The 26,975-nt window shown below is 35.4% G+C and overlaps 1 protein-coding gene across 1 annotated transcript; it reads right to left on the reverse strand.

The window, feature by feature from the left end:
- Nucleotides 1-18,074: 18,074 nt before the first annotated feature.
- LOC149389374 (3-hydroxy-3-methylglutaryl coenzyme A reductase-like) lies at nt 18,075-21,997 on the reverse strand. The gene is made up of 3 exons (XM_089621820.1): nt 20,863-21,997; nt 19,055-19,583; nt 18,075-18,557 (listed from the first exon to the last, which is right to left on the reverse strand). Exons 1-3 carry the CDS (start codon nt 21,828-21,830, stop codon nt 18,309-18,311), a joined length of 1,746 nt encoding a protein of 581 aa, XP_089477946.1. The 5' UTR covers nt 21,831-21,997; the 3' UTR covers nt 18,075-18,308.
- Nucleotides 21,998-26,975: the final 4,978 nt, after the last annotated feature.

A 26,975-nucleotide genomic window follows, 5' to 3' on the forward strand; every position in this document is an offset into this window, starting at 1 on the left:
TGAGCGAACACTCCTCCTTACATGTCATCGTGAACTGAAGTTACGCCGCAACAACTGTGACGACTCGACTTTTCGGACCGTCATACTTATCTTAATTCTTTTACTTAGAAAAAATGTGGATGATTTTTTTTTTTTTATTTTAAAAAAACATCATTTCATTTATGTATAAAGTCTAGACTTTAAAATAAATCAGCTTTGAATATAATCACAATGCTTAATGTCTTACAAAATCATTTGACAAAAATAAGAGAACAATTAATTCGGAATTCAAAACCAAATAGATGATCGAAAAATACTTAACGGAACTAAAACCATGAAATTCAACTTCAGTTTGGCAAAGCTAATTAAACTTTAAAAATATCTTAACCATAAAATCTCAAACCGAGTGTTTAGAAATTTGCGTAGCGGAAGTCTTTTAAAAATAACGAGCGAAACCACAACCCAACCCCTTAGCCATCGAACGCCGCTGATCCACCCTCATCACTTGTTCATTTGTTGTTTACCTACCACACAGACGAATACACATAATATGAGCTACGCACAAAGAGAATAACTATGACTCACAAAAAGATGAGTAATGCAATGCATGAACCGATTATTAGTGTTTTAGTTCTAACGGTGTCATGATCTTTCATATCATAAATCTTATCATATTATATTCGGGGCGCCCTTAAAGTCGTCGTATCAATTTCAATGTATACTTTGGAAATGAACTACGGGGCTGCGACCTCCCATAGTTCGCACCATCTAATAAACATATACCTTATGAGAAAACTCCCTTTATGAGCCCGTAGGTCGGCTCGAGAAAATTCTCTTAATACCTCTGTAGCTCGAGGCGGTACGACTCTCTTACTTATCTTATCACTTGATTATTTGCGTTGCGTACAAAGATGACATATGACATAAATAAATAATAACATGACTAAGAATAATAGCATGTTATGCAAAATTTAACTAAACTCATACATGCTCATCATAACGAGACATATCATAATCAATGCAAATCAACTCAACAACACATAACCACATATATAACATATCAAACAAACAAACAATCGCATAACCCATAATAATCAAATCAGATCACACACTCATCAAATTTAAACTTTGAACGAATCCGTGTTGTAGTGACATTATTCTCACCTTATTTCGAAACCGTATGACCTTAGATTTTCGGACGATCGGAAAAGCTATTTCGCTCAGGACCTAGTCGAAGGAATAATAATTAGGTTCTAATAAACAATTATGGACATAAAAATTTTATGGAAAACTCAGAGACGGGACTCGTGTCACGACCCGACTTTTCGGACCGTCTCACTTATCTTACTTTTTAAACTTTAGAAAATTCTTTAGAAAACTTGGAGGAAATTTTTTTTTTTTAAAACACATTGAATCAAGGCGAACTAAAATTTTAAAGATCTTAAAAAGAAACAAAAGGATTTAAGAAAAATATGAAAATTGCATATTGAACACTTCATGAGAAGTACTTAACCAAAATTGAAAATACGAATTTAAATCCAAACATAGCAGCAAAAATACTAAAACATAATTCATAATCTAAATCTAAACCAAAATATAAAACTCTTTGAAACTTCGACGTAAATGAAAATAAAAACCTTTAAAAATTATTTCACAGCTCAGTCACGCATCAGAGGGAATCGAACGGAAGCCGGCAGAACTGAACACGTCGAAGCCGAAAAAAAAAGTAGAGAATTCAGAAAAAGTTTTTAAACCTCGATCTCACTCGTGAGTCGTTTATCGATTTATAGCATTAGGCTCGAGTCTTAATTTTGGATTTAAGATTTGTATTCAAGGATTATTAATTATTTAATTAAGAATGTTCGAGAATTTAATTTTTGGTTAATGAATTTAGAATTCTCGGTTGTATGGTTTCGGATTATTTAATTATTTAAGACTCGTCAAAATAATGATTTGGATTTTATTTCGTACTCATTCTCTAGTACGAATTCGTACGAGTCTTGAATAAGTTTAAATTCCGAAAAAAACCAAGAAATAAGTGAATTAAATTCTCGAACCCCTGAACCGATTCGCAGTGAATCCTGATAACAAACCTTAAGCTTGTCATCACCTCCCGAATCATTGACTAATGAGAGTTCAACTTTGGGTTTTAGTTTCTCGACGTTTCAGAACGTGTTAATGCTCCAGGACGTGTAGAGTCGCGGGAAGCGTGAAAAGCAAGGAAACTCTGGAAGTCAACAAATTTCCAGTCGATCTTTTCCGGGTAAGTGAGGAGACCTAAGTCAACTACTTACCAAGGGAATAACCCTGTTGTTTGTGCATTTGTTTGTTAGTAAACAAGAGTACGTGAAAGTCCTAAAATGAATAAACTTACAAGTTAAGGCTTCGGCCACTCTTGCTTGAAAACTTAGTTCGGGTACGTCCGTTAGGTTCAAATGCTAACTTGAACCAGCCACGTTGCTGCTTTGTTGTAGTTAGATCCCCCTGCTAACCATAGAGTTTGGCTAGATCTGAGGTGACATGAGAGCATGTTGGACTCTCGGATTCGAGCCAAGGGTAGAAGTACCGGGAGTCACGTCTTGAGTCTTCAATCTAAAACACTTAACGAGCATGAAAGGGAAACCATAATTCTTTCGGGATTTATCCCGAGACGCTCTCCTGTTTGTAATTAGTTGTATACTTTATAATCTAGAGTATCCAAATAATAAATAATGTTGTCGGTGGTACCCACGAGTTCCGACTCGTGTTGAGGACTAAGACGGTCCTGATGGCGCTGAGTACTCTACAGGAGCTGCTGAGGGCACCCCGTTCTGGCAATGGGAAAGGTCGCCACGGCGAACCCATTTCCTGTGTCATGACGGCACGTAGCGCCGACGCCCAAACGAAGATGGTACCACTAGTGGATCCCAGACAGTTTTAAAACACTAAAGCCACTGATGACTACTGCTCGAAGTCTGAGGTTGGCTTCTTGTCATTCCAAGGGTTGTAGCAGGGGATGTGGTATAACCTTGTGCAATGGCAATTGATAGCATAGAGCGAGGCCCCCGCGTTAGGCATGCTCTTGAATCATATGCATCCTCTTGAATCATATGCATTTGCATTCTGCATTCTTATGTGTTGGTTTGCACGTCACATGGCATTAGTCGTTTTACTTTATAGATAGACTCTCACTTACTGAGTCAATCGACTCATAGTTTTATGACCATTGGTAATGTAGATAAGGGAAAAGCTCGTAAACGGGGAAACAAGATTGAAGACCGAGACCGAGCGCGTATTGCATTGACCTCTGGGCTATGGGGTTTCTTGATCGGGGGTTAGTATCTTCTGATAAAACGTTCTGGAACATGTTTGTATATGAGTCGCTATAAGACTCTAAGTTATAAAAGCGAAATTTTTTTCCGAATTTTCGCAAACTATTTTATTATATAATCTTATGAGATATTATGTTTAATTTATGTGTTTATATTATGAGTTATGTACAGATTTGAGTTGATCAGTCGTGGTTCGTGTGCGAGTTGTCGCTCGCGGATCGTGACAACTTAATAATATTAAATATTATTTTTATTGTATAGATATATCCTAACACTCACTTATTATTACGTGACCATGACTACTATGTATAATATTATATTATATTATATAATATAATAAATATAATAACTTACATAACTTAGAAAATATATGGTAGATACATAAAAACTAATAACTCAACAAATTAACAAATAACTTACATATAATAACTTAACTACTATGTATATAAATATATGTACGTACATACATATAATAACTTAACAAATTAATTAAGTATATAGTATATATATATATACATAACATAGTTATAATATATAACTTATATACAATATATATCCATAATTTGTATTTTAAATAGTATATTAAAATCCAAAAACACACATAAAAACTAAAACTTCAAAAACTACCACATAACTAAATCATTCATTACTACTTTATTAAAAAAAACTAACGTCACTCGAACACCAAAATTTTAGCTTTTTAATTAAGCTTAAAAATTTGGGATTTCACAACTCGAAAGTGAAAGACAAAAATACCATTTGCCCTAGGGTTTCGGCAAAATATTAATTTTAGAGAAAAATTCTGGAAAAATTCCATAAGCTAGAGAAAAATAATTTGAACGTTTTCTTCTTCAATGTCAAGATAAAATTCGGACTCCATAATAACGAATACTAAATAAAAGGCATAAAATGTAAAAAGAGGTTTTATAAAAATTCTGGAACATGTCTGGGCAGTGGTTCAAAATTAAAATTTAGAAATAGTTCCACTAATTAAAAACTCATCATAATTTTATCATATAATAAAAACACATAAAAGTATTATGTATAAAACTTTCATTCCAAAATACGGTTTTTAGGTATTTTTAAAAAATATAAAACCACGTTGCTTGAAACATAAATAAAATGTTTGCGCACTAATTGTAAATAATTTTTAGGATAAAAAATGTTTATGGAAAAATTATGAAATTTTAACAACGTATCAAGAACATCAGAAAATTCGTGTATAAAAATATTAGATTAAAAAACATTTCGTAGCTAATTAAAAATAATAAGTTTTCTTACTGCGCAGAACATTTCCAGAATCATAACATGTTTAAGACTATATTTCTTCATAACTAAATCATACCTAACAAAAACATGAACACTAAAAGAGAGATGAACAAAAGAAAACATCGAAAATACCTTGAGGGTGATGAAAACCTTAACTTTAATACTTCTTAGAGGTCCACGAACAAAAGGTTCAACTATTTTGTTTTTGTGTAAAATTTTCTCAAAGAGTAAGAAGTAGAGAGGAAAAAAATAACAAAAAATTGGCCGCTTAAGCCACGAAAAGTGTTGCAATTTAAAATTGACCAACGTTTTGTTAATAATCCGTAAATAGCCTAGACGCTTACGTGGCGGCTCATTTAAGAAGGATTTTTTTACTGATTTGCCCTTGTTTGACCGATTTAGTAACTTCTTTTTTAGGCAGTTTTTTTGTTTGAAATTTGAAAACAATTCCGGCAAGTTTAATTTTCGTGCAGGTAGTTATTATGAGCGCATATTTTTAGGTTATTAGTTTCTAATTTTGTTACAAATTATTCACTGGAAATCTGTTAATAATAATTATATTTATTGAAAATATTAATAGTTGATATTTGTTGAACTTCGTGTTATTAGTTTACATGAATATACTGTAAATAAGTTTCGTATTTACAATGAATATACTGTAAATCAGTTTCGTATTAGGCAGTTTTTTTGTTTGAAATTTGAAAACAATTCCGGCAAGTTTGAAATCGTGCAGGTAGTTATTATGAGCGCATATTTTTAGGTTATTAGTTTCTAATTTTGTTTACACGAATATAATGTAAATAAGTTTAGTATTTACAAAGAATATTTCGTCAATAACCTTCGTATTTACAATGAATATATTGTAAATACGCTTCGTATTTACAGTATATATACTGTAAATAAGCCTGTAAATAAGCTTCGTATTTACAGTATATATACTGTAAATAAGCTTCGTATTCACCACTCGGCCTAAACTCAAAATCAACGACACGGCCAAACACTTTCATGAAGCCACAACCCACATTCAAAGATACTGCTGGAATTCCACCTATTCTCCGGTGTCTCTTCGTCGGCGGGATGGTGAATACGAGGAAGAAAAGCTCGGCCTCGGGCTGGTGCTGGTGGCCGCGCGCAGAAGAGAAGGAGGAGAAGAAGACGGCGGCGCTCGGTCTCAGCTGGATGGCGCGCGCGAGGAAGAGAAGATCGGACTCGGGCTGGTGCTGGTGGCCGTGCGCAGAAGAGAAGAAGGAGAAGAAGACGGCGGCGCTCGGTCTCAGCGGGATGGCGCACGCGAGGAAGAGAAGCTCGGACTTGGGTTGGTGCTGGTGGCCGCGCGCAGAAGAGAAGAAGGAGAAGAAGACGGCGGCGCTCGGTCTCAGCGGGATGGCGCGCGCGAGGAAGAGAAGCTCGGGCTCGGGCTGGTGCTGGTGGCCGCGCGCAGAAGAGAAGAAGGAGAAGGAGTGGGATTTCGTGTTTGAAATTTCTGTTTCTATGAGAGAGAAGATTACGTGATCTATGGTTATAATTACACGGCAGTTATTGCGTTTAATGATATTAAATTTCCTGAGGTTAATGGGCGGGAAAATATAAGGGTAGTCTCGTCCTATATTAGCTGTAAATAAATCCCCCTGACTATTTACCACTTATTAACAAAACGTGGGCTAAAAATAAATTTCCTATTTTCAGGAGGCTATTTAGCTTAATTACCCAAAAAATAATAATTTAGAGAGCATATGAGAAAATAGGCGTGGGTAAAGAAAGGCTAAGAAATAAAAATTGTTTTAGCTACAGATTCTCATTCCGTAACAAGCAATATACACTTTAATTTCATTAATGGTGCATTATTGGGTTGACGATTTGTTTTCTTTGCTGAGCAAGAAAAAAGATCGTGATTGACTCCAATTGTATATTAAAAAAAAAAAAAAAACCTTGCACGAGACTTTACTACAGATTGAATATTCAATATAAATTTAATAGCTATAATTGATAGTAAACGTATTTTGATACATTTACTTAATAAATACATATATAATTATACTGTATATTTACAGTAGCTATTTTTTTCATAGCTTCCTTATATATGCATGATATAATATATACATAGTGTATACACCGGCTTCTTATCCATTCTATTTATTTACTTCCTTAATCAAACACACACAAATTTTGTTACTGACATAATCAAAAGAATATAAGGCAGTATATTAGCTGAACATTACGTCACTTTTATATATATACATATATATATATATATATATAAATACACATACATAACACAAGAAAATAAATAAATACTAAATCAAAATTTCATCTAATGAAATTTCTAATTCTTTGATGGCTAAGTTTCGGGGTTTCACAACAACAAGCGGCGATTCTGTCTAGTAATCACGCAGAGTTCGACTTTGTGTACGAGGACATGGAGACTGGGGAGCTTCGACTGGCTGTTTGCCATCGCGCTTTCATCGATAAGACTATCATCTGCGATGCGAAGAAGCGTTTCCGCTACGGAAAGGAAAAATACAGTTTGCGATTCATGAGTCTGTGTGGCGGAAAATGAGATGTTATGCTAGCTAACAAGCCGAAGGCGTTGATTAACGCTGAGTAGACAACCATCATTGATAGGATGGGGTCCGATGACTTCAAGGTAACAATTATCATTCATTTCCTACAAATAATATTATTAAAAGTCAGAAAATTGACCCAATGAAGGTTTACTCTTGTATTTCTCGGATCCTTTATGCTCAATCTGACACGTCTTTGTTAAAAAGGCTTTACAAGTTCCTAAGCAACTTGTTCAAGAACTTGTAAAACCTTTTTTTGTTGGAATAGATCTAGAATTAAGAATAATTTATCGCTTCTTGTAAACGGCGGAATATAAAAATTCTTTAAAACATGTAAAACGATTTTTACTACCTAGACAAAGTGCATGAACATGTAATCTAAAATTAAAACTATAAAAGGGTTTTCACTCGGTACCAACCTCGCTTGAAGCTTGAAATTGAGAAGCTTTTGAATTGGTTGAATCGCTCGTTTCCCCACTTAGCTTGTCTCTTTCATGTCTTCTTGAATCCGAGTAACCACGATAATTTCTACCACTAGAGTCTTCGAATTTGGAAAGGATTTAGTGTGTGGACACTATTAAACACATTGACCTAAGAACTAGTCTTAAAGCCTAAGAGCTAATACAAAACGCTAGTTCTAATGAGGACCTAGGTGCCAAAACAAAAGAGCAAGAAGAAGAAGAAGAAGAAGAAGAGAGAGAGAGAGAGAGAGAGAGAGAGAGAGAGAGAGAGAGAGAGAAGGTACACGGCCAAACAAGAGAGAGAAAGGCTCACCAAAAACTTGTTTTAACATTGTGAATGAGGTGTGGTATTTATAGGAGAATGATTTGCCTTGAATCAATGCAAAAGATGCGATTTCCTCTCTTCCATTACGACTGAATATCACATATTCATGAGCACGATATTTGTTTCCCATTCCTATCATAATAATACCAAGGCTGGAAATTTGTTTCCCTTTTTCTCTCCTAGAACGTGTGAAACAATAGCCATGTGCTATAAATTTGTTTCATATTTTCCTTTTTGGCAAGTATCTTCATACATCAATGCACAAAATAATTTCTCTTTTTCTTTTGATGGAGGCCACGAAATTGTCATCTAGAACATGCTTCTAGATGTTTCTTTATTTGTTTAAGACAATACAAGAAAAGCCCATGTAGAATTTTCACATAAAATTCAATAAAATGAAATTCAATCCTCAAGGCCCAAAACTAATCTTACCCGTGTGAATTAATTCACATTATCATCATATGATAATGTCCAAAATCTTATTTTGACATTTATACCATCTTATGTCCATATGGACAAAATTACCCTTTAGACAATTTTCGTAAAATTCGTCTAGTTCAACACTTGAACTTGTTTTAACTTAGCTACTAGTTTAACAAATCCTACTCTAATGACTTGTGGTAATGACCTTATGGATCCAAATGAACAAAGCTTGAGCTAGCATACTTGGACACAAAAGTGCACAAATCTTTTTCAAGTTCTAGCTTAATGTCAACTGACTCCACTAAAGAGTTGATACTGAAAATCTCTCGGTTCAAATGAATATGATTTCTACTCAAAATTCTACTTGATTGTGATGAGTGGATCCATTGAATATTATCTTTGTTTACCCTTCATGAATATCATCAACTAGATGAGATTTATAAAATTACCATTTTACCCTTCTAGTTATTATTTCCTCAACTCCTTTGTCACTTGTGAATAAGTTAGAAACAATGTATTGACGAGGAGCTAACAAGTCACATTGATTCATCCAAAAGAGTCATGACTCAATTTGGACACTGACCAGTTCATTTATTCACATTCCAAGGAACAAAGCATGATGTGATATACATTGCATTTCAGCAATCTTGTACATGAATTCCATATCTATGAGATCTTCACAAAGTTGTTCATGACATGTTCATAACTTAGTACTCCATCAATAGGTCTTTTCTATATCATATAGTGAATCTAGAACTCTGACTTTCTCAAATGAGAGTATGTAATCTATGAAGTGACATGTCTCATTTCAGGATTGAGGTAAACATGATGCAATTCATACATAGTGACTTTGAGACAAAAGAGGTTAAATGGTTTGTTCTTACATCGTCTCTAGAAGTGCACTGGTCAATTCAGTATCTTCAAAAGATACCTATGAAGAATTATAGAGTCTCCAACTCTCTATGTCTCATAACCAGACATCATAGGTTCTCCTAAGAATCATACTGAGATCAATAACCATTTGATCCTTAGATTGTGATTATACTGTTTTAAGCAAACCATGAAGAGTTTGTTCATGCAAATCTGTATTTGACTCTTCATTTGTTGTTAGATTTGTTTAAGGACTAAAGACTAAGGTTTATCATAGAGCTTCAAACAAACAAGGAAGAATGAATGAAAGTTTCAACTCTTTATTAATTATTCAGCAGTTACAAGCAAGAGTCTTTGTGAGACGTTATTACATCAAATGCAATAAGTAATAACTACTACTCTTCTTGTGGGCATCAAAGCCAACATTTTTATCATAGACGTGTCAGATTGAGCATAGAGGATCTGAGAAATGTAAGAGCAAACCTTCACACTTGGTTAATTTTCTGACTCGTAATATTATTATTTTGCAGAAAAAGTTCCATTAGAACAAAGCCAACCAAGCCAAAAGGACCACAAAAGTCGGCAAATGTAGTGTCATTTGCTCAATATTGATGGATAAACGTAAGTTTTAATTAAAATATAACTTATTCAACTTATTTAACAAGTATACTAATTCGTATCTACATTCACAGAGGCAAGCTAATGGTTTAATGCTCGAGCCACTCAATGCGTAGGAGAAGCTCCATCAAGACACTAATGGGGATTGGACTACACCTGCTGCTTGAGAGTATCATGTAAGATTAATTTAATTTACACTAATGATTCATGTTTCAATTAATGTAATTTATTTTTTAACGACTGTATGCAGGTCTGGATCGTAGATCAACTCGCTAATATACGACGACAAGCTGAGGTGCGAGAGGAATCCCCTGATCAGGACGTTATGGAACAGGTTGCAATGGCTCAAGTTCTTTGGCACGCCACTTGATTGGGCTACATGGATAGGGCCATTTATCCCGTCTGCTCGAAGCTCAAGCTCACATCATCGAGGTTGGATTTTCATTAGCCCAAGTCGAGGAGCCCGCACGGGAGGAAGTGATGTCATCACTACGAGGAGCAGTGAGAGACCTAGCTGGAGCGTACGGCATCTTGTCTATGCATAGTGCCGGACCGATTAACATGAGCCTTGCATCGAAGTTGAGCCAGATTGCGAGCCGCTATGGGTCGCCGTCATCGAGCTTCCTGCGTACATTAGAGCGCACCCCCGAGGCACGACGACAATCACCCGAGGATAGGAATCGTAGCCATGAGCCTGGCCCCAAACATGGACCAGCTGGAATACTTGGAGGAGGCGGAGGACGCATAGAATCTTAGACGTCTTATTATGTTTCTATTTATTTTGTTTAGGCTTTTTAATTTTAACCATGAAACTAAATCTGTAATTTGTTTAGAGTTATTATACATTTTGTTATGAATGAAAATTTTGATTTTTATGTTTTTGTAAATTAAATTAAATAAAATATGCAAATTAAATTTTCAGAAAATAATAATATTTTACAATCCGCTTATAATGTCGCATCTACAGATTTTCCGCAAAATGGTGGGAACATGTTAGAAGTGACATGTCGCTTTTAATGGAAATGACAAGTCGCTCTTAATTTTGTTGCGACTGACCATTAGAAGCGAATTTTTAGAAGCGACTTTTCACTTATAATGATCATATCGCTCTTAATGATTAAATAGAAGCGATATTGCGACTTTTATAAGCGATATTTGTCGCTTCTTAAGGCCTTTTGATGGTAGTAACAAGGTAGTGAGAATAGTTCGATGAAGACTTCTCTGACCCGAACAAAATTGTTTGACTTGGTGAAGAATAAAAAATTGAGCTGTGTATGTGAGCGTCCGCTATTTTGTCACATAGCTTTGCTGTTTGTACTAGTAAATTTTAGAAATTGGTAAGTTGATTTGATCCACTAATTTATGATTATTTGGTGATAATTGTCTTGTTTGTGCATTTGAAAAATTATCCGTTAGTGGCGACTTTTGTTCATGTTTTGACTAATTCTATGCAATTACCCACTTCTCTCGTACGTACTCGAGGTTCATCTTATTCTGACATTTATTTATGTACAAGATACAATCTCTCTCTTTTTTTTTTTATATATATAAAAATGACCCTATTCAAAAGATTTGACTGCCAATATAGTTTCTCACTGTTTGATAATTATATCATTATAGTTTGTAAATCTCAAACCCGTAGTTGTTGACTTTTCAGGATCAGCCCAATGTTACATAATAACGCAAGAATTCATTGTCGTTAGAAAAACACAGAAAACGTTGATCCATCACATCTCTATTAATTATTTTGGTTAATTTCCATATATGAATTTTCCAAGTCCTTTGCTTTTGTTAAAACGTTTAATACTAATCGCATAGTTACCTAAGATTTATAGTCTAAAGAAGTCATATATCCAAATTCCTAGTTAATCATCAATTGCCTAATTAGCTAAGAGTCATACTTTTTATTATATAAATCATATGTTCCGCACGTTACCGAAATAATTAATATATATTAATTTGGAAATATTTTTTTATTTATGATAAAAAAATATACTGAACAGTAATCTGAGTCTATGTCCTCTCCTTTATAATATATAATATATAATAATATGTATATTTATTTCAAATTTGTGTATGAATTTCATCATCATTTAAGATACTATATTTGGTCGCATTTTACCTCTCACTACTGACAGACTGGTTGCAATGATTTTTCCTTTCCATCACAGTTTAATTTTTAGATACACCGTTGTATAACTAATTTTTTTGGGAAAAACAGTTTACAAATTTGCATAGCTAGAGAATTTGCATAGAGAAATTTCATTTTCTAAACCCAAAAGTTATGAAAATATCTCAATTAGACCCGCTAGTTAAAAAATATCTAAAATTGGACTTTTGTACCAATTTTGGACGAAAATACCCTTAATTAAAAAAAAACCATCTCTCCATCTATTTCTATCTCTTTCATTCTCATTCTCACTTTCTCTCCACACCAATGAACAACAAATCCGACGTGAGCCCCATTCCAACGCCCAACCACACCAAATCCGACGAGTTTCAACCAAATTCGACCGAATTGGAAGTGAATTTTTTTATTTTTTTTAAGGTTGATTTGAATGAGATTTGGAGGTGATTTTTTTTTTTTTTTTTAAATCTGGGAATTTCCGATGAAGACCATCGGAATCCATCGGATTCGGTCGGATCCGACCGAATCCGATGGATTCCGATGGTCTTCATCGGAAATTTCCAATGGATTCCGACGAAGACCATCGGAATCCATCGGATTCGGTCGGATTCGACCACCGAAAATTCTAATCCTAGCGCAACCAATTCGAAGGTGACAAGAATTGTGATGAAGAAGATTTAAAAATGAGAGGAATATGTGTTATTTGAATTTCAAGGACATTTTTGTCCGAAAAGTGTCCAAAAGTCCAATTTCAGATATTATTAAACTAATGGGTCTAATTTTGATATTTTTATTGTTTTTAGGTCTAGAAAATGAAATTTCTCTTTTGCATAGCTAGCAACGTAAATTTATTGGGGAAACAAATACAATAGACCAGTGAACAATATCCTAAAAAATAGTAAAGGATAATATATACCAGTATCTACAAATCAAAAGTCGCTGTTAACCAAATTAAAAAGAGTTTAGAGGACAGTTGAACATTATTAAGACGCTCAAAAGGTACAGATAACTACCTACATATATAGCTCTGTGATGCCTACATACCTATTTTTACTCTCTTTTTTTATAGACAAGAGTACTATGAGAAAGAAGAAAAAAAATTAGATGCAAATTTCATTATCAATGTCTACATAAGTTGTCAACTATTTCTATACATTAAACAAACGTCTTATTTCTCTCCTCATTTAATCTAAAAAAACAATGCATAACTTGTGATCTAAACCGATACTTTTAATAAATATAATATCAATGCTAAAGTTTTGACTATATGATTATTTTCACACTAGTAAATACCAATTCATAATCAATGATATATATATTTTTTTTAATTTAGCGTGACATTCGAATCGAATTTTGAAAGCGAAGAAGATAGACTTTTATTTAATTTTTAAAGCTTCTATCTATATCTGTTAACAAGTATTCTCAAATGAACTACAACCTACCTAGCCCAATAAAATGTTAGATAAATATTATAAATCAATTTTGTTTTTTTTTGGGAAAAATAATCAGACAAATTGTATTAAATTATTTTCCAAACTAATAAGAGAACAATGTCACAAAAATAAATTACAGAAAAATAAAATCAGAGTAGAACTCAACCGGTATACAACGCAAACGGGAAGGAAGCGCCAAAAATTCTTGGGTAGTTTTTTTAAAGCGATATTGCTCACCCATGGGTGTTGGACTAGGCAAACAACCACTTTTCACGATACATCGGCGTACATGATAATTTTTGGAGGAGAAAAACTGAAGAATACTTAATGCATTCGGTATTTTAGAAACGAGAAGCTTAGCACTCCTTTTATATAGGCAACCAGCAGCTCTGTTATAAATTGTAATCGTTAGTGCACGGCCTCTTTACTGCACCTTAATGCTCAAGGTTACAACTCTCTTTCGGAATAAGTACAAATTTTTTGTACAATTACAAACGCTCCAAGATAGTTTTGGATTTGTGAAGAAAATACAGGTAATAATTTTAATTAGCAAAAATTATAAGGAATCGACCCGGCCTCACAGACCAGCGACGCACACATCATGGCTGCTTTACAAAATTGGCACCTTTGTGAGCCAATAATCTTATCCAAAATTCACATATTTCTTCCATGTGGGATTTTTGTATGTACAAAACAATCACAACACATTTTTTCCTTCACAATATTTTGGTGTTGTTCAACACAATTTCTTCAATTTAGCTTTGATTTTGAAAAATTTATAATCGATCTTATACCCCTGCTACGACGATTAAAAATCTTCTCTAAATCTCAATTCGATAAGTAGACCCCTCTTAAATATTTTCTGCAGATCAGCCAATCAATGAAAATAAATACTCTTTATATTTTTTTTTCCAACATAAAATACCACATTTGTTTCTTTGATGATCTAAAAAGTTAGCTACGACGAGTGACAATGAATAAGTTTAACTCCAACCAACAATAAGGACAAAAACTGTCGAGTGAAAGAAATTAGTCGATCTAAGCCACATCAAACGTTGCAATTGTAATCTAGCCAACGTTTCGTTTAATTTTCGAATCTAGCCAAATTTGATGACGTGTCATATTTATGTAAGATGGTATTTACTATATTAGCCTTGGTTTGGTTTCAAAAATACTAGCCCACGTTTTGAAACTTGGTTTTGTAGCTGAATTTGTTATATTCGGTTTATATTTCGAATTTTTAAAAAAATCCTATATTTGGCAAAGTTGGTTATTGAGCGTTTATTTCTTTAATGAACATTATAGCCGTGTAAGCAAATACAGTGTAAATGTTCGTAATTTTTTGTTAATCTCCGTTGTTTTGTTAATTTCTGTTAATTATGGTAAATTTACATATGTGCAGGTAGAGTCGATTTCTTTCCTTTACTTTAATACGCATTTAATACGGTATTTTTGTTTTCCAAATTTATTTTCTAATTTTAAACGGGATTTTATCATAATTACGTGTATTCATTATCTTGTTTGACTTATTCAATCAAGTAAATATTTCATTTCCCTTTTAATTACATCACCGAATCTCCTATTATGAATTCAAAAAGCTGAAATTAAATTGCTGAAATTATAGCCGTGTAAGCAAATATAGTGTAAATGTTTGTAAATTTTTGTTAATCTCCGCTGATTTGTTAATTTCTGTTAATTATGGTAAATTTTTTGTGCATTTATTGCATTAAATTTTCTCTTTTAATTACTTCACCGAATCTCCTATTAAAATAGCTAAATATCCAATTAAATTGCGAAAAAATCTGAAATTAATTGGCTGTATACAATTCAAACCGGTCAAACGTGGGCTAGTACTTTGATCAAGTAAGTATAAGAAAAAAGGTAAATTAGGTATTTTATATCCGTAAATTTCAGTAAATGGCTAGATTGCAAAATTTACCAAACGTTGGCTAGATTCCAAAAACCATGTTTCAAAATGGCTACGTTGCTAGTTTACCCTAAGTCTAATAGGATAAGAAAGTGCGTTGGCACAAACTAAAAAATTTACTTGCTTGAAGTCACACACACTACTAAAAATCTTTTTAATTTTTTGGAAAAATCTTGCTGAATGAAAGATGTGTATTTATGTTGTGTGGTTCACATATGTTTTTTCTCAATTTATTTTTTAATAGAATCCAAATTTATTTGACATTTGAGATTTAGATGTCAAAGTTAGAATGTGTTTTGAACTTACTATTGAGTCAACCTACTATTGAGTCTTTTTTTTTTATCTATGTTGAACTTAGTATGTGTTTTGAACTTATCTTTGTTTTTGAACCTATTAAGTGTTTTAGACCTTTTGTTTATGTTTTTTTTTATGATATGTGAAATTATTACATGTGTTAGAGACTTGAATTTGGAGTTTAAACTTATTATGTGTGTGTTTGAAAATAATTTATTTGTTATATTAAGAATTATGCAACATTATTTCCGTCGGCATTTCCGTGTTTTATCGAAATTTCCGTCGGCAACGCAATTTCCGTCGACATTTTTTTAAGCAGATTTCCACATTTTTTCCGTCGCAATTCCCATCGGCCACCGCAATTTCCGTTTTTTGAGGCCATCGGCACGAAATCGGCCATAGGCATTTCAATCCTTGATTAGAAGACATGCAATTTAAGTCGTTCCCATAATTAAATTATGCGACTTCAATAATTCAAATTCTCATTATCAAAGTTGAAAACCAAAAGGATGAATAAGGACCCCTCTTTTAGGATTTTCTATTGGAGTTTTGGTGGTGCGGATTTTTATATGTCCTTTCTCTCAGTAAGTGATACTCGGGAAATCCTCGAGATATTTTTGAGCGAGTCATGGAGTTGCTCTAAATTTAGTGTTGAATCTTGTACGGCTTGAAGTCTTACCTTACCTTGATGGAAGGAGCGTGATGTCTGTGTTTTTGGTACTATACCCGTATTCGAATGAAAGCCCTGTCGTTCCCTTAAAAAAAAAATTAACATGAAAGTCTTTCATCCTCTTGTCGAGAAAATCACCTCACAAATACAACAAATACGAGAGGTTTTGTCCATAAGACTTTATTATTGTGAAAGTATATGGGTTTCCATCCCAGAACCAATTAATTGACGATGATACGAGTAACTCATGACCTTTTATAAACTCTTGTAAGTTCTCATTCATTTTTAATGTGTGATTTCTAACATGCCCCCTCAAGATGGCGGCTCTTTGCGTTCGCTCATCTTGAGCCGAATCTCAACGATTGGATCGGAAACTCATTTGAGCTTTATGAGCTCTAATACTATGTGAAAGTATCATGAGGTTCCATTTCAAAACCATGACATTCATAAACTCTTGTTAGTTCTCATTCACTTTTAATGGGGGATTCCTAACATGCCTCTCCAAGATAGCGACTTTTTGCGTTCGCTCATCTTGAGTCGAATCTCAACAATTGAATCGGATATCCGTTTGGGTTTTATGGACTCTGATACCATGTGAAAGTATCATGAGTTTCATTTAAAAAATATGACATTTATAAATTCTTATTAGTTCTCATTCACTTTTAATGTGAGATATCTAACAATTATCATGAGATTAGCTAGATTTATCTATTAATTTTGTTTAGAGAATTTTTTTTTTTTTGCAATTTAATCAATATGCATGATTTATTTTGCATCCTCAACTAATTTTGTACACGTACAAAGGGAAATTAATGAGATATGACAGAATTTAATTCTTAGTAACGACTAACGAGACGATTCAAAACCAATCTATGCTTGTAAAATTAGCAATGTATGTGTAATTTTGGTGACGTAAGAGTACAATAAGACAAAAGTCAGATATTCCATTAAGGTTCTTGCTGCGACTCATTTGACAACGAAAGTTGAAATTTTATTAGAAAATGAAGGAGCGTCTTAGTCTGTCTCGGTCTTCCAGTCCACCAACAATATAATTTTCTGAATCTGTTACTAGAAACTCAGATTCCCACGAAGTTACAATTTACAAAGTTGTAGTGCAAAACACTTAATTTATAACCAATTTTCTTCCCTGCATGAGAAAATTTTATTTACTATTTCATTCTTCCATAGCACATTTATATATAATCTGTAATCAATTACATTTATTTATGCACAAATTATGATCGAAGATTTTTCTATACCGGTGAGGATTGCCCCAACCGGCCTGGGATGTTGCTTTTCCAAACGCCTTTTTTATTTTTTATTTTTAACGAAAACTGCATTATTGATTATTATTGATGATTTCGATGAATATTGAATGCAGAATTCAAGCGGAGATAAACTCCCACAAATAATTGAAACGGTTTAGAGAAAGAGTACGAAATAATCAAATAAGATAATTAAAACTCCTAAGAGAATTAACAAAGATGTCGAGACACATTTGAATTTCTCTCTCGCCTACCGAAAAAGATAACTAGCTTTTTTTTGTATAACCCTCCAAAGAACTATTTCTCTTGGGGGTATTTAAGCCCGGTAATTCGAAATCATGACTTAGATAAAGTAGTTGCCGTCTTTTAGGTTCCTTACTTTTTCCAAACGCGTTTATGGCCAAGGAAATTGCATTTATTTATTTTAGAAAAAAAAAAGAAAGTGAAGCTTACCAAATTCAGAAAGATGTGGACTAACAATGAAAGGGGTCAAAAAGGTTCGTGAAACACATTTTTAATAATAGACAAGACAACCACCACTACCACAACCACCAAAGCAAAAGCTGCATTGAGACATTTCGCGTCATTTTCAATTTCTAGAGTTCCATTTCCAGATCATTTGTTCTGGTTCTTACACACACGTGAAACATTTACGAACTACTTTTCACATGGAAAACAGGTCACGAAAAAAAAAAGCTAAAATGAATACAAGTGAAGTTTATATTGACTTTGCCAAGCGATTTTTTTTTTACCCTATGTTCTTCATTATTACCATTACGATGAAGAGGCAAGGGAGGGAATGTTTTGGGACGATCTGTTGTACTTCATGTGGCTGTTGACCAGCTGACCGGCGGCGAGAGCGGACATGAGAGAGAGCTCTCCGGCGAGCACTGCTCCGGCGACTATGGACGCCAACTTCCTTGCATTCGTCCCCGGAGCATCGCGGTTCGCTCCTTTCACTCCGAGGAGGTTCAGGCATGCTGACTGAGACGCCAACTGGGTCCCACCTCCAACTGTACCAACCTGAGATCAACCGTAACACAAAGGATTAGGATTCCCAAGATTTGAGCATATTTAAAATTTGGATTTGGATTTGGATTCTCAAGCTAAAATAGAGCGTAACAAATAACAATGAATTGTCACGTTTCAAAAAAAAAAAAAAATTAACAATGAATTGTATTAAAATAACAAAACCCATTAAAAAATCAATTTTAAAAATAAAGTTGGATAGATTAGACTAGTATACTTTAAAATAAAATTCATAGAAAAAAAACCATTTACTTTAACTGATGAATATTTGGTATCTAAAATCATTAGAAACTAAAAACAATTAGTTAAAAAATAAACCCGTTAATCATTTACTTTTGTGGCCCCGTCACAAGACAATTTGGACAAGGAAGGAAAAAGCAGGCATATAAATTGACATAATTAATCACTCTATGAATTAACTGCCCCACCTTAAAATTAATTTGCTTAGGAAATGAGATAAAATCTCGTTCAATCTAAAATTAAATTATTACCTCAATTGAAGGCATGGTGACGGAGACATGAAGATCATTGCCACCGTTGATAGGCTCCATCATGGTGATGCAGTGAGAGCTCTCAATGTTCTGAGCCGGGTCTTGCCCGGTAGCGATGAACACTGCAGAGACAATGTTGCTTGCGTGGGCATTGAATCCCCCGAGAGCCCCGGCCATGGCAGAGCCGGTGAGGTTCTTGAGCATGTTGAGCTCAACCAGAGAAGCGACGGTGGTCTTCAGAACCTTGGTGACGATCTCGCCCTTGATGACGGCCTCGCAGACGACCGACTTTCCGCGGCCCTCGATCCAGTTCACGGCGGCGGGTTTCTTGTCAGAGCAGTAGTTTCCGGAGATTCCGATGACGTCCATGTCCGGGAAGTCGGTCTGGAGATAGTCGATCACGTTCTGGACGCCTTTCGAGACCATGTTCATTCCCATCGCGTCTCCGGTGCTGCACGAGAACCGCATGTACAGATTCTTCCCGGCCACTGCGCACTTTATGCTCTGTAGTCTTCCGAATCTGCTCGATCTGTACAAAATCCGTACACATGGACGCGGTCAGACATATATTCTAATGGTAGGTGATTGAAGTTAATTAATATAAACTCCTTACCCAACAAAAAAACACAAAATCATAAAAGGGAATACATTTATTTAAGAAATGTAACCAGTTCACGAGGACCGCCAAACTAAGCAATCCGATCGTCTAAATCAAATAACATTATTTTGTAACCCGTCCCATTAAAACTCGAAAACCTAACCGCAAATATTTCGGGTTGGTTTAGTTTTTGATATTTATGAGAATGGGTTGAACAATACCATCATGATGCCGTTAACTAGATTAAGAATTTTTTCTAAGAGAAAATTAAAAATATTATCAAGGTAAAATAAATAAAAATACACCATTTGGTTTATGATTAGATAATGAAAATCTAAATGCTTTTCTAAATTTAAAAATTATTTTGTAGCTGTATCCTTTTTTAACAGATTTTGTAGCTGTATCTTTGTGTTCACGACAATTGATAAATAGATAATATAAGTAGACTCTTGTGACCATAAAGATCTATTTATTTAAATTTTTACAACGCTTATTTTTTTGAATTATTTTATGGATTTTTCATGAGCTATAGATTTTTTATGGAGTATGAAATTTGAGATGAGACATGACTTATTTATTTTTATTATTTGCACAATTTTTGTTGAATTTGATATCAGTTCAATTTTGTAACTTTGTTGTGATAAATTAATCCGAACAAATCGATTTAAGTCACCGAAATAAACCAAACAAAAACAACCAGTTTATTATTAGTTGAATTGGTTTGATTTCGGTACCATAACTAGTTTGGATTGAGTTATAAAAATGACAAACCGAAGATTTCGGGTCCGATTCATAAAACGTACAAACTCGAATAACTTACCCTGACATAATTAAAAAATATAAAGCAAAAAGAATACTTTTTTAAAAAAATAATTTATAGCTCATAATTAAATATATACAATATGACCATTTAACTCTATCGTGATTTGTTTTAATAATAATATTAGTGGGGTTTGAGTGCACGTTCGTAGGGGGTTGGTAGTTTTATGACACCGAGTTTAATTCAAAACAATGGGTGGCACTTTTTTTGTTTGATAGTTTTCTCTGTAAAATATTAATTTTATTGTTTTGTCTTTTTTTTAATGTTATTAAGTTATAAAAAAAATAATAAATAAATAAATAAAAAAAAAGCCATTACCGAAATGCGCATAATAACGACAAAAAACCAATTTATAAATTGGTAATAATTGTGAGATAAAAAAAAACTAACTTGTTGAAAATGGTGGCGATGGCTTTTGAATTGTTGGGATGTTCGAGGAAGAACTTCAGGTCAGCAGCTCTGGTTGCGGTGGCAAAGCGGACCACGGGAGCTCTGGTCATGGCGTCCCTCAGAAGGACGCTTGAAGCTCCGCCCGAGAGATGGATGGCTTTGCAGCCGCGGTTTGTGCTCGCAACCAAACACCCCTCAGTGGTCGCCATCGGAACAGAGTACTCTCTCCCGTCCAGAAGCAATGGCCCGGCGATACCCACCGGAATCTGCACGTACCCCACCGGCATCTCACAGCACTGTCCCAGGATCGACGCGTAGTCCAAACCTTCCAGAGGAAGACCGGCCAGCGATTTTCCCGTAATCCTCTGCAGAGCTTCCCTCCTAATCGCCGCCGCCTTCAGGCAGTCGCCGAGCTTCGACTCCAGTGAGTACGACGGAATCTTCCCCGCCACCACCGCCTTCACGACCTCCTCGTCCTCCTCCGTCAGCTCCACCGGCGTTGAAGGAACCGACACAAACACCGGATCCACCGCCGGCGCCGGCTCGCAGTCCAGTCCGGCGCCGCAGGGGACGTTTCTGGAATCTTCCTTGAGGATGACGTCAGCGTCTTCCTCGTCGGACCAGATGTCGGCGGAGGGGCGGAGGACGGACTGAACGAAGTCGATGCCGAAGAAGCCGAGGAGGTAGACGAAGGAGGCGAGGAGAGCCACGACGGCGGAGATCTCGGAGAAGGTGAGGACGTGGAGAGGGGTGGAGGTTCGGATCTTCTCTCGCCACCGCGTCAGAAGGAAGTACACGACGGAGAAGAACATTGCGAAGAAAACGCCGTTCGTAACGTAGAGCGGAAGAGGAAGAGCATCGGAGGCCTTGGGATTCTGATGGACGCCGGTCAGCATCTTGTTCGGCCGGAGGAGGGCTGGCTCGGTGGTCATGGGACCGGCCGTCGATCGCCTGCTCTTTACACCCATGCTGATTGAATCGCTCGTCGCCGGAGGGGCAACAAAGGTCACCGGCGATTCGGACGGTGGGATGAGCTGGATCGGGATCGGAGAGAATAATCAGAATCTTTTTCTTTTAGTAATTTTATTTTGTTTTATTTGTTTTGTGTGGAGTAGCGAGAGTTGTGGGGCTCTCGTATTTATAGGGTTTCGCACGAGTGAGTGTATAAGGATGGGTATTGCACGTGTAGGAACTTTGAGAAAATATTATGGCGAAAATATATACGTCTGAGTTAAATTAATTATAGCATTTATGTCACAATAGTATACATGTTTAATTTAAGTTCATGTTTCCTAAAAGATAGGATTAGCATGATAAATTAATTGTTTAAGACCTTGTTGGACTTGGCTATTCACATGCTAGAAGGATGGGAAATGAACAAAGCATTTATTGCGTTATTTTGGATATTTCTAGCTTTTTTTTATGTATATAGAAATAAGATCATTTTTATTATAAAAAAAAAAGTTATTTTATATCATGTTTTAGCTATATTTTATAAATCTTAATAAAGGGCATTGAAGAAAAAATATAATATTTTGACATGTCTAGAATAGATGGAGAGGCTCACACACACATAGGAAATCGGAGATGAAGATCAACCCCTCTTGTTCTGTGTTAAGGGAAAGAATATACTTTCCATGCTTTAGAGGAGTGTCGAGAGAGTGTGCAAATTTGAAAGGCACTTGATTGGTGAAAATTGGTCAAAGACTCATGACAACCTTATTCATGTCAAATCTCTTTTATCTCCATAAGATTTTGAGCTTTTGCGATGATCATGTGGAGTCTGTGGAACTGCCGGAACAACATGATCCACGACTACAGCCGACGTCATGAGCAGGGCAATCGATTTCCTCGATGAGTTCCGATAAGTGCGCAACCCTCTAAGAGTCACTCGGCCGTCACCTCCTTGATGCACTCGATGGCCACCTTCTTTTCGGGACATGATGGTCGTAACTGCCGTTGAGAGAGAAGGGCGATTTGCGGGGTTGGAGGTATTTTCCAAAATTATATGGGTATTTTCATCTTGTCTATAGTGCTCTTAATCCCTGTCCTTCCGGCCTTGTTTACGAAAGCGATGGATAATTTACATGGGTTGGAGGAAGCTCGCACCAGAGGTTTTTTTTAAGGTGGTGATGCAATTGGATTGCGAAGTGGTAGTCAAACTCATCAATTGTAAGACTATTCCAACAGTCGATGTGGGTCTCGTTATCACGTATGTTATTTGTTAATGCCAAAAAATAGATCAATAATTAGAACCGACCATGGTTCGAATGAGAGCCGGACCTTATGATCGTGCAGTGGTCTAACGATGAAGAAATCCCTTTGGCTCACCGGAAGAGGTTTTCGGCTAATCGTCACCGAAAAAAAAAGAGAGAGAAGTGAGCTAGAAGAGCGCAAAGGGAATTACTCATCGCTGGTATGAGTTTGTTTGACGGTACAGTTTACCGTTGTATAATGTCTAAATTTGTACATTTTTTACAACAGGACAACTATACCGCTATAAAAGGTCCAATATTCTACAACAATTATTTAAAATGAAGGGTTGCCAAACATAAAATTGTCAAAAAAGTCAAACGTTAGGTTTGTTTTGTACAATAGCCATAAATAACATAAACCCACTTGAAGAGACAATAATACCCTTCATTTAAAATGAAGGTTACCAAATATAAATTAGTTAACAAAAACAAATAAATAAATGAAAAATATTACAATAAATAACTCTTTCATTAATAGACTAAAAAATTCTCTAAAGATATTATGAGATCTTCACCGTCGATCTTCATCTCCGGTCTTCAACGCCTAGTCAACTTGTACAATTTTCCGCCGATTTTGTTGGAATGGATCTAGGGTTAAGAAAAGTTTTATCACTTCTAGCAAGCGGCGAAATATAATAAAGTTCTTTAAAACACGTCAAACGATTTTACAACCTAGATAAAGTGCATGAACATATAATTTAAAATTTAAAACTACATTTAGTTTTTACTCGGTACCAACCTCGAATGGAGCGTGAATGTTGAGAAGCCTTAGAAAAGTAGACACGTTCGTCTCCCCACGCAGCTCGCCTCTCCCACTAGTCTTCTTGAACCTGTGAGCAACCACGAAAGTTTCTACCACTAGAGTCTTAAGAGAATGGTTGGATTTAGTGTGTGGACACTTTTAAACACGATGACTCAAAAACAAGTCTTGGAGCCAAAGAGCTAAAACACATGCTAGGTCTAATGAAGACCTAGGTGCCAAAACAAAAGAACAAGAAGGGTTAAAGAGAGAGAAGGGCGGCCAAACAATCTAGAGAGAAAAGCTCTCAATCTCAAAATTGTGTGTTGTGAGTTGTGAATGTTGAGAAGCCTTAGAAAAGTAGACACGTTCGTCTCCCCACGCAGCTCGCCTCTCCCACTAGTCTTCTTGAACCTGTGAGCAACCACGAAAGTTTCTACCACTATAGTCTTAAGAGAATGGTTGGATTTAGTGTGTGGACACTTTTAAACACGATGACTCAAAAACAAGTCTTGGAGCCAAAGAGCTAAAACACATGCTAGGTCTAATGAAGACCTAGGTGCCAAAACAAAAGAACAAGAAGGGTTAAAGAGAGAGAAGGGCGGCCAAACAATCTAGAGAGAAAAGCTCTCAATCTCAAAATTGTGTGTTGTGAGTTGTGAATAAGGTGACGGTATTTATAGGAGGGGGATTACCTTCAAAATGTAGTTTCCTCTTTTCTATAGAATATTACATATTCATGAGCAAATATTCATTTCCTCTTTTCCCACTTGCACGCCCAACTCATGCTTCTAGAAGCAAATTTGTTTCCTCTTTTGCTTGCCCTCTCTTGCCTTGCCGCCCATCTACTTTGCTCATAGAGGAAATTTGTTTTATCTTTTTCTTTTGGCAAGTATCTTCATACATCAATGCACAAAATAATTCATCTTTCCTTCTCTTGGTTGGACGGTTTCATGGCTTCTAGAAGGAGCTTTTAGATGTTTCTTTATTTGTTCATGACAACATAAGAAAAGCCCATTGAGAATTTTCAAGTAAAATTCCATGAAATGAAATTAATCCTCACGGACCAATTATTCATTATGGCCGAGTGATCTAAATTTCTTGTCATCATATGACAATGTCAAAAAAACTTATTTATTGACATTCATGCCATCCTATGTCCAAAAGGACAAAATTACCCTTTAGACAATTTTCGTAAAACTTGTCTAGTTCTTGTTTTGGCTTAGATTCTAATTTAACTAATCCTACTCTAATGACTTGTGGTAGTGACCTCATGGATCCAAATGAAAAAAGTTTGAGCTAGCATACCTGGACTCAAAAGTTCACAAACCTTTTCCAAGTTCTAGCTTAAAGTCAACTAATTCCACTAAAGAGTTGACACTGAGAATCTCTCAGTTCAAATGAATTTATTTTCTACTTAAGAATTCAACTTAATTGTGATGAGTGGATCCACTGAATATTATCTATGTTTACCCTTCATGAATATCATCAGCTAGTCGGGATTTACAAAATTACAATTTTACTCTTCAGCTGTTATTTCCTAAACTCCTTTATAGCTCTTGAATAAGTTAGAAACAATGTATTGACGAGGAGCTAACAAGTCACATTGATTCATCCAAAAGAGTCATGACTCAATTTGGACACTGACCAGTTCCAAGGAACAAAGCATGAGGTGATATACATTGCATTTTAGGAATCTTGTACATGAATTCCATATCTATGAGATCTTCACAAAGTTACTCATGACATCTTCATAACTTAGTACTTCACCGATAGGTTTTGTCTATATTACATAGTGAATCTAGAACTCTGACTTTCTCAAATGAGAATACGTAAGCTATGAAATGACATGTCTCATTTCAAGATTGAGGTAAGCACGATGCAATTCATACGTAGTGACTTCGAGACATAAGAGGTTAAATGGTTTGTTCTTATTCTGTCTCTAGAAGTGCACTGGTCAATTCAGTACCTTCAGAAGGTACCTAGGAAGAATTATAGAGTCTCTAACTCTCAATGTCCCATAACCAGACATCATAGATTCTCCTAACAATCATACTGAGATCAATAGCCATATGATCCTTAGATTGTGAATATACTTTTTTTTAAGCAAACCATGAAGAGTTTGTTCATGCAAATCTATATTTGACTCTTTTTTTGTTGTTAGGTTTGTTTAAGGACTAAAGACTATAGTTTATCATAAAGCTTCAAATAAATAAGGAAGAATGAATGAACGTTTCAACTTTTATTAATAATTCAGTAGTTACAAGCAACAGTCTTCGTGAGACTTTATTACATCAAATGTACATTAAAGACTACTACTCCTCTTGTAGGCACCATTGACAAAACGATCATCACTGATGATCCGTCTCGAACCTCCGATTCTCCGACCGAAGACACAAAGTCATCAATTCTCCTACAAAAAAATCGAAATTAATACGAATAAACATAAATAAACCGAATTAACATGAATTAATTCCGAATTAACATGAAATAATTCATAATTAACCCGAATTACTTATGAAATAAACATAAATAAACAAATTAACACGAATTAACATGCATTAACACGAATGAACACATATTAACGCAAATAAATGTTTGATATTCCATTCTTCTTTGTCTCTCGCTTCTGTAATCATCAATACAAATTTGCTAAAATTAAAGCAATTAATTCCATGTCAGAGAGAGGAGAGAGAGAGAGAGATAGAGAGAGAGAGAGAGAGAGAGACTATTGATCTTAATTGGATCTGAATTTGTGGTTGAAGACAAGCGATGACGAGTCATCCACAAGCATGAACTCGACGATGGTGGCTCAGATCTGACTTCGTGGTCGATGACGAGCGTCGGTGATAGTCGTTGTGGTCAGAGCAAGAAAGAAAGCTTCAAAGAACAAACTCTCTGTTTTCGTGGATCGGGGAAATCGCCAACCTCTGCGAGAAAGAAGATACTCAACGATCGGAGGCTCATCGATTGCGTCGTTTGAGGATCGGAAGCATGAGTCTCTGAGGAAGCGGAGGAATCACGTCGCAAGGAATGATTGGAAGCCTCGACAGCAAAGAACATGAATGGTGAAGAAGAAGCCGTGGATGAATTGAAGAACCTGAGAGAGAAAAAAACTC

This window comes from Urtica dioica, chromosome 8 (genome assembly GCF_054948205.1).
Source record: "Urtica dioica subsp. dioica isolate 48M chromosome 8, U.dioica_male_clone48M_v1_H2, whole genome shotgun sequence".
Classification (NCBI taxonomy): Eukaryota; Viridiplantae; Streptophyta; class Magnoliopsida; order Rosales; family Urticaceae; genus Urtica; species Urtica dioica.